Genomic DNA, 9,132 nt, shown 5'->3' with positions numbered 1-9,132 from the left:
TAGTTTGATATTGTCAATCATTTCTCTTTTATGACCAGACAAAAATGGACATTGGAATTTTTTTGGTCAAAGCAGCAGAAAGGCAGGACCTGGAGAGGCAGGCAGGAGATGCATCAGGGTTACAGGTGAGATTATAGTCTGACTCAACAGATGTAGGTTTTGTGGATAAACCTTGTCATTCGTTGTCACATTGCCCAATCACTGGCGACGGAAATTAATCTGATTCGGCCACCACCCAGATTCAATCCAGACTACGTGAAACAACAACAACCTATTGTGTCCCTACCAAAGCTCAAATCAAACCTACGCCCCTGCATCCAGCTCAGGTTTAACATGATGACAGGCTGTGAATATGTTACAGTATATTAATTTTGTTCATAAACTCATAAAGACCATGAGGTTAAGGCTTGGATCATTTCTATCTCATATTTGTGTAGGGTTAGCTAGTTATGGATAATTCTACACTGTGGAAGTGAATGGAAATTAATATTTGAATTTATATGAATTGCAATGTTTCAAGCCATCGAATTAAACTACTTTATTTTAAATTTTACTTTTGGCCTCTTCCTTAAGCATGTATTCAAAATAATACTATTATCTGAATGAAAAGTACTGAAACAGATGTATAATGTGACAAAAAATGTATTATTTTATTATTTTGGCCAGTAAAAAATATACTTGGCCGGTGGATTTTTTCATCTACCAGTCCCCTTGGCAGGTGAGCCTAAAAGTTAATTTTCAGCCCTGCCTATAGAACATTGCACAATTGTTGTGATGTCTGTCTGTCTGTCTGAGGGTGTTGGTCTCTGATATTTTTGAAAATATTGAAAAATCTGCAAGAGAACAAAGACACAGACGTCTGGGTCAGTGACTGTCATTACAAATACATTCACATATCCACAGTATATTGTCAGTCACTGATTTTGCTTGTGTGTTTTCAAGTACTGTGAAGGAAACACAGGTGATGCTAAAGGTATACTATGTGGCTATACTCTCACCTTTGCAATGGTTGTTCTTTTTCCTCTACCAGCAGATCCTGCGTCTTCTTTTCCTGTTTCTCCCTTCTTTTACTGTTTCTCCCTTTTCGTCATCTTTCTCTTTCTCCTCTTTCTGTTTCTCTTTCTCCTCCTCTCCCCTGGCCTTCTTCCTCTCCTCCTCTTCTTTCCACTTTTTAATGTCCTCAGTTTTCTCCCAGCACTTCTCTACAGCCATCTTCTCTTTCTGCTTTTCAATTTACTTTTCTTTCTGCCTTCTATCCTTCTCCTCTTTCTCTTTCTTCTCCTCTTTCTTTTTCTGCTTCCGCTCCTCCATTTCTTTGCACTTCATGAAGTCCAGGAAGTTCTCAGTTTTCTTCCGGTGCTTCTCTAGAGCCTTCATCTTTTTCTGGTGTTCCTTTTCTTTCTGCTTTCTATCTTTCTCCTCTTTCTTTTTCTGTTTCTCCTCCTCTTGCCTGGCCTTCCTCTTCTCTTTCTTTTCCTGCTGTCTCATCTTAAATTCACTCCTCATCTTTTTCAGGCGAGCAAAGATGCCCCCAGATGTCTGAGATGGCCGCTGGTCACTGGTCGCCAGCTCCCTAGAGGGACACTGAACAGCAATATCAGACATCTTGGCTGTCTCCCCCCTCCACCCCTCATCTTCCTCCCTCAACTCCGTCCTCAACCTTTTCATCCTCTGGTCCAACTCCCTGATCATGACGGCCATCATGTTCTCCAGTTGCATCTGCTCCATTTTCTGGCTCTTTACCTCTCTCTGTCAGGGGCCGGAACGCGGACCCTGGACCCGTGTAGTGAGACCCCCGGACAGAACAGGCAGACAGAGGGGAGTGGTTGGCACTTGGCCGTTTAATAATAAATAATAAAATGGGGAGAACTGGTGCCACAACAAAATGGGGGAGGTGCAAACCAATGGGGGGTATGTATGGATGCGTGTGTGTGGTATGTACATGAGATGGGGAAACAAAGAGGGGTGCGTGGGTGCGGTGTGTGCGGTATGGGTATCAGCCGGAATGTGTTTGTGAATGTGCTGCGAGGCCCTACGAGAGGTGGAGGGAAGGGTCCGGGAACTCTGGCGGTCTTTGGTGGTGAGAGGAGGCGGAGCGGCGGCAGTCCCGCGGAGCGAGGGAGGTCCAGGAGGCGTGCGGGGAGCGGAGTCCGGGAGGGGAGAGTCGAGGGCAGGAAGCGAATGGGAAACGCGGCGCGGAGGCCGGGAGGACGCGGGGGCCGGAGAGGCGCGAGGACGCTGGACCTTCCGGGGGGAACAAAAGAGGGAACACAACACAGGGAAAACAAATCGTTAGTCGAAATAAGCAAACTTCAAAATGGATCAGGGGCGATAGCCAGCTCGTCTGATTACCCTATGAGGGCTAGAAACGTCTGAGCCCCGAGCGGTGGTTCCAGCGTCCTCTTGTAGAGGCTCCGCTAACAGGCAACAGCTGCAACGAGTTGGCAGGTGATTGCTGCTGCTGCCGGGCGGAGCCGGCCTCTCCGGCAAGGGGTGGAGTCCGCGTCCTCGAAGCGTGTGCCTCACTGCCCCTACGACTCGACTCCCGGACTGGACCCAAAGACCGAGCTGGGCCCACAACACTCTCTCCTTCATCATCCTGGCCGTCTCAATCCTCCTCCCCTCTTCTTCCTCCCTCAACTCCACATTCAACCTGGACATCCGCTGGTCCAACTCCCTGATCAGGAGGTACTTCTCTCTCTCCTGGCTCCTTTCCCCTCTCTCCTCCAGGCATTTATTAACCATCTTGGTTATCTCGTTCCTCCTCCTCTCCCCTTCCTTACTCCTCCTCCCCTCATCTTCCTCCCTCAACTCGACCCTCAACGCGGTCACCCGGTCGTTCATCGATCTCGTCAGGAGGACCTGCATGCGCTCCAGACGCCCCTCCGACTTCCCGGGTCTCCTCTTCTCCTCTTCTCCTCCTGCCTCCCCCTCCCCTCATCTTCCACCCACGCCTCCCTCCTCAACCTGGGCATCTGTGAGCCGACGAGGTCCCTCTCCCTCTCCTGGCTCTGCGTCTCTCTGTCCTTCAGGTATTCCTCTACCATCCTGGCTGTCTCGCTCCTCCTCATCTCCTTCTCCTGCCTCCTCCTCCTCTCGTCTTCCTCCCTCAACTCCCTCTTCATCATGGCCATCCGGCGGCCCATGTCTCTGGCCACGTTCTGCAGCTGCTCCTCCACCCAGACAGTCTCGCAGGGCTTCGTCATTCCTAAAGGCTATGGGGGTCAGGGGGGCACAGGGACAACCAGTCAGTCACACCGGGGTCACATTCATGCAGTCAATACACTGTAGTACAGTGATCATAAGATATCACAGTGCATTGGCTACTCCTAGCATGGCACAGTACGATTATACATAGTTTAAGTGTTGCAAGATGCAGGGGCGTAGGTTTGATTTGAGCTTTGGTAGGGACACAATAGGTTGTTGTTGTTTCACGTAGTCTGGATTGAATCTGGGTGGTGGCCGAATCAGATTAATTTCTGTCGCCACTGATTGGGCAATGTGACAACGAATGACAAGGTTTATCCACAAAACCTACATCTGTTGAGTCAGACTATAATCTCACCTGTAACCCTGATGCATCTACCGCCTGCCTCTCCAGGTCCTGCCTTTCTGCTGCTTTGACCAAAAAAATTACAATGTCCATTTCTGTCAATTTTTTTCTGGTCATAAAAGGGAAATGATTGACAATATCAAACTACTTGCAGACATGAAACACTCTTTTCCGTGTAGCCTACAGCCTATTCTGTGTAGCATATGAAATATGAACATAATTACGCTGGACTTGGACTGAATTGCATAAACAAACCAGACGTCTAGTCTCGTTTGTTTAGCCTGTTATGCAATTCAGTGGGCAAGTGAACCTAGCTAGTCATTGCTCAAACCTAGGAGTTTGCAACGGTTATACCAAAACTGATTTATTACTAGCTAAAGACAACTGTTATGACAACATTACAGCACCTTATCTCTGCCTCAGCAAACGTTTACGAGACCTAACGTTATAGCTAATACGTACAGCTCTAGCTGCACCACCAGCTAGCACTAACATTACAGTTTACATAGGCATTTAGTAGGACGCAAACTAAACTATTATCATTGATACAACTCTGTAGGCTACAGAAAAATAATTGTCGGTCAACATATTGTATTCCCTATTGTTCAATAACTTCAATCTTACTTCTGCTTAATCAAAATTCCCGCTGTTGCCGACAGTCGATGCTCGATGTGCTGTGAGCTGCTGAGCTCGCGAGGCCCTCGCTGGGTCACAGAGGCGATGGCGGGAAAGTAGGCTACTGTATATTGTTGATTGGAAAGCTTGCTGAACGCAGCTGTCAACCTGGTCTTAATTCCCAACCGTTTTGCTTTCGCAAGTTGTGAATGGTAATTAAAAACTACAGTTTTCACTCTGTATTATTTTTGGTAGGGACAATTCGTGTTTCCGTGGCTTTGGTATGGACATGTCCATAGCGTCCATACCTAAAACTACGCCTATGGCTGGATGACCAGTGAAGTCGGTCAAGGAGGAACCAGTACCGTCATCAGAGTTTATAAGCTACATGACAAGCGATCAAAGACATCCCTTCTGAGAAACAGTGGCTTGGTATGCTATGGAAGCCCAGAGACAGGATGGTACACATCTACTGTAGGTGTTGACTGTAGAAGCGCGCGTCCTCTGAGGTCAATGGGAACGATGTTCTGTGCGCGAGTAGCCTCGCGTCACCAGTCTCTCCTAGTGCGCGAGGCAACAGTCATGTGACTGAAAACTTGATTTGGTGCAGCGGGGGAGCAACGCACAACAAACAGAACGCCGGTCTATGGCATGGATGTGGCGACATCGCACGCATCATTTATTACATGACTCTATTGGTACAAACATTTACCCGCCAGCGTGGCGGATAGCCTCCGAAATTTAGTCGCCAAATCTAAATTTTACCCGCCATTGGCGGGTGTTAATTTTCAGCCCTGCTTACATGTAGGTACGGGGTACATACCGGGTACTTACATGTAGGTACGGGGTACTTACCGGGTACGTACATGGCGTGCACAGTAGCATAGGTACTTTTACTTACAGGTAGGTACGGGGTACTTACAGGTAAGTACGGGGTTCTTACAGGTAGGTTTGGAGTACTTGCATGAAAGTACCCGGTAAGTAGGCTACCCCATAACTACCTGTAAGTACCCGGTACCCCTAGACTACCGGTACCCCGCACTTACATGTAAGTACTCGGTATGGGTAAGACACTGGTAAGAGAGTGTAAGACACTGGTATTACACTGGTAAGACACTGTAAGACACAGGCTGTATTATAAAGCGTTACCGACAGAACGAGACAGATGAATCTATTGACATAGCGAGGAAGCACGGGGTGTGTGCATCATATGAACTGTAGTCAGTTTACACCCAGTGTTCCAAAACCTATTGTAAAGCCTTTTATTCTGTCTTTAAACTGCAACATATAATCAAAATCAATAAACAGTGACTCAATGTGTCTCAGAAACTATGTGAATAATAACTCAATGCAGCCCAAAACATTTTTTATTTTATTTATTATTAATAAAAACCACTAGAGGGCGTTTCGTCACTTTACATCTCCCCTTGCTTATGACGTCATAGTAGACGTTACTGAGGCAGACACTTAAATAGTCAGTGATCCGATTCCACCTCATCAGAGTAGCTAGTGACTTCTGGATTTGACACACGAATTTAGAGAAAACAAGTAAGTCCATAATAGGGATAGACTTTAGAGTTGGAATTTTCTGAAATTATTCTGTATTACTGTCTTTGACAAAAACACCTCCAATTGAAGACAGAATACAGAACATTTCTCTCAGAACTTTGTTTAACCAGGTTAGAAATTATGTTCAGGTTGAGAGCGATACTGGTTGATTACAGGACTAACAGTGATGTGTCTGGGTAATATGAGTTCCTGTGTGAACCTCCTCTTAATTAGTGAATCAATAATAATAATAACAATAATGATAATAATAATTTTATATTGTTTTGCTTGCTGTTTTGTAAAGTGTTATCTAGCTACAGTAGGCCTACTGTGCTGTGTTGTAAAATCCTGTATATCCAAATATAGGCTGTAGTATTGCTGTAATATAAAGTGGTATATTAACCTATTGAAGGAGCATGGTACTGTATTGCCCTGCTATTCATGCAGTAGCCAGTGCACTGTGGCATCTTGTAAAACTGAAGTTACTGTATGTGTAGGAGTACTGTACCATGATAGGAGTAGCCTGTGCACTGTGCATCTTGTAGCCTACCTTTTAGCCATATTATCATCCTACTGCTCAAATGTAGCATGCTCAATCAAGTTAGTAGTCAAGTGGAAATGAAATAAGACCTATTAGGGGACTGGAGAGGGCATGCAGTGTATGCTGTGACAGAAATCATCAGCACTAGCCTACTATCTAGCCAACTATCTAGCCTACTATTTTCCCTGTAGCGTACCAGATAGCTACAGACACTCAAAACTGATCAGCAGACTGGTAGCTTTGACCAGCAACTTTGCTACCTTCTCATCCTGTTCCTTTCTCTCCTCTTTTCTTGCTGCTGCCTTTATGTTTGCAATACATGATGACTGTTCACTCTGCGTGCAGCTTGTTAGTCTCTTGATGCTCAGACGCTTTGCACCTAAACTACCTGTATACAGTAGCTAGGTATGGGCCCACTGTTCTGTGTTGTAAAGTGCTGTATGACTACAGTATGCTTGCTGTAATGTAAATTGGTACATAACCTATTAGGAGCAGTACTGTACTGTGATGTATTGTATTGCTCTGCTATTAATAGCAGTAGCCAGTTCACTGTGACATCTTGCAACACTGAAGCTATGTATAATCGTACTGTGCCATGCTAGGAGTAGCCAATGCACTGTGATATCTTATGATCACTGTACTACAGTGTATTGACTGCATGAATGTGACCCCGGTGTGACTGACTGGTTGTCCCTGTGCCCCCCTGACCCCCATAGCCTTTAGGAATGACGAAGCCCTGCGAGACTGTCTGGGTGGAGGAGCAGCTGCAGAACGTGGCCAGAGACATGCGCCGCCGGATGGCCAAGATGAAGAGGGAGTTGAGGGAGGAAGACGAGCGGAGGAGGAGGCAGGAGAAGGAGATGAGGAGGAGCGAGACAGCCAGGATGGTAGAGGAATACCTGAAGGACAGAGAGACGCAGAGCCAGGAGAGGGAGAGGGACCTCGTCGGCTCACAGATGCCCAGATTGAGGAGGCAGGCGTGGGTGGAAGATGAGGGGAGGGGGAGGCAGGAGGAGGAGAAGAGGAGACCCGGGAAGTCGGAGGAGATGGAGCGCATTCAGGTCCTCCTGACGAGATCGATGGATGACCGGATGACCGCGTTGAGGGTCGAGTTGAGGGAGGAAGATGAGGGGAGGAGGAGTAAGGAAGAGGAGAGGAGTAGGAACGAGATAGCCAAGATGGTTAATAAATGCCTGGAGGAGAGAGGGGAAAGGAGCCAGGAGAGAGAGAAGTACCTCCTGATCAGGGAGTTGGACCAGCGGATGTCCATGTTGAATGTGGAGTTGAGGGAGGAAGAAAAGGGGAGGAGGATTGAGACGGCCAGGATGATGAAGGAGAGAGAGGTAAAGAGCCAGAAAATGGAGCAGATGCAACTGGAGAACATGATGGCCGTCATGATCAGGGAGTTGGACCAGAGGGTGAAAAGGTTGAGGACGGAGTTGAGGGAGGAAGATGAGGGGAGGAGGGGGGAGACAGCCAAGATGTCTGATATTGCTGTTCAGTGTCCCTCTAGGGAGCTGGCGACCAGTGACCAGCGGCCATCTCAGACATCTGGGGGCATCTTTGCTCGCCTGAAAAAGATGTGGAGTGAATTTAAGATGAGACAGCAGGAAAAGAAAGAGAAGAGGAAGGCCAGGCAAGAGGAGGAGAAACAGAAAAAGAAAGAGGAGAAAGATAGAAAGCAGAAAGAAAAGGAACAGAAAGAGATGAAGCCTCTAGAGAAGCACCGGAAGAAAAACGAGAACTTCCTGACCTTCATGAAGTACATGGACATGGTGGACAGCAAAGAGAAAGAGGAGAAGGATAGAAGGGAAATGGAAAAGCATAAAGGGAAGATGGCTGTAGAGAAGTACCGGGAGAAAACCGAGGACATGAAAAAGTGGAAAGAAGAGGAGGAGATGAAGAAGGCCAGGGGAGAGGAGGAGAAAGATAAACAGAAAGAGGAGAAAGAGAAAGATGACGAAAAGGGAGAAACAGGAAAAGAAGGGAGAAACAGTAAAATAAGACGCAGGATCTGCTGGTAGAGGAAAAAGAACAACCATTGCAAAGGTGAGAGTATAGCCACATAGTATACATTAGCATCACCTGTGTTTTCTTCACAGTATTTGAAAACACACAAGCAAAATCAGTGACTGACAATATACTGTGGATATGTGAATGTATTTGTAATGACAGTCACTGACCCAGACGTCTGTGTCTTTGTCCTCTTGCAGATTTTTCGATATTTTCAAAAATATCAGAGACCAACACCCTCAGACAGACAGACAGACAGACAGACATCACAACAATTGTGCAATGTTCTATAATACTTACCATAAGGTTTATTTTCAGATGTGGGGGTAAGTGAGAGTCAACCTCAAATTTTCAAACATGCTTAATTTTGGAACCATTGTAGAAAAACATTTAAGGTGTAATTTCCAACAAAATTGGAGATGCACACTCATTTAGTGATACTTTTAAGAATGCCAGAACCAAGGATCAAGGTCACGGTCAAATTACGTAGCATGTACTCTTTATGTTCTGCTTGAGTGCCACCTGGGTTGGAAGAATGTTCTCTAGTTCCAGACTTGTGCGGAGAGCTCTTTCCTGGCATCTTTTATGTCCTTGCTGCTCACTTGTTGGGGTGATATATCAGCACCACACATCTCTGCAGCAGTAACACTGATTCTTCACTGACCTCACTTGGCATAGCGGTTCATTGAAAGCATCATTGACCAATGGGGAGTCTTTCGTCGTTTCCCAGGCAGTCTTCTACTGTCCTCCACCAACCAATACTGAATGCGACAGTGTTGGGTTCATTGTGGCAAGAACCATTGGTATACAGTTAGGTCCATAAATATTTGGACATTGACACAATTTTCATCATATTGGCTCT

General features: G+C 46.3%; 1 protein-coding gene across 1 annotated transcript; it reads right to left on the bottom strand.

The window, feature by feature from the left end:
• Window positions 1-1,752: 1,752 nt before the first annotated feature.
• LOC311328824 (uncharacterized protein) lies at window positions 1,753-2,861 on the bottom strand (the record flags this gene model as incomplete). The annotated part of the gene is made up of 2 exons (XM_084462731.1): window positions 2,353-2,861; window positions 1,753-2,244 (listed from the first exon to the last, which is right to left on the bottom strand). The coding sequence occupies exons 1-2, from the start codon at window positions 2,842-2,844 to the stop codon at window positions 1,753-1,755; spliced, it is 984 nt and encodes a 327-aa protein (XP_084318857.1). The 5' UTR covers window positions 2,845-2,861.
• Window positions 2,862-9,132: the final 6,271 nt, after the last annotated feature.

This window comes from Borostomias antarcticus, assembly GCF_949987555.1.
Source record: "Borostomias antarcticus genome assembly, contig: scaffold_62, whole genome shotgun sequence".
NCBI lineage: Eukaryota > Metazoa > Chordata > Actinopteri > Stomiiformes > Stomiidae > Borostomias > Borostomias antarcticus.
Note: the sequence above shows the minus strand (reverse complement) of the source record. Positions and strands in the feature narration are given on the sequence as shown.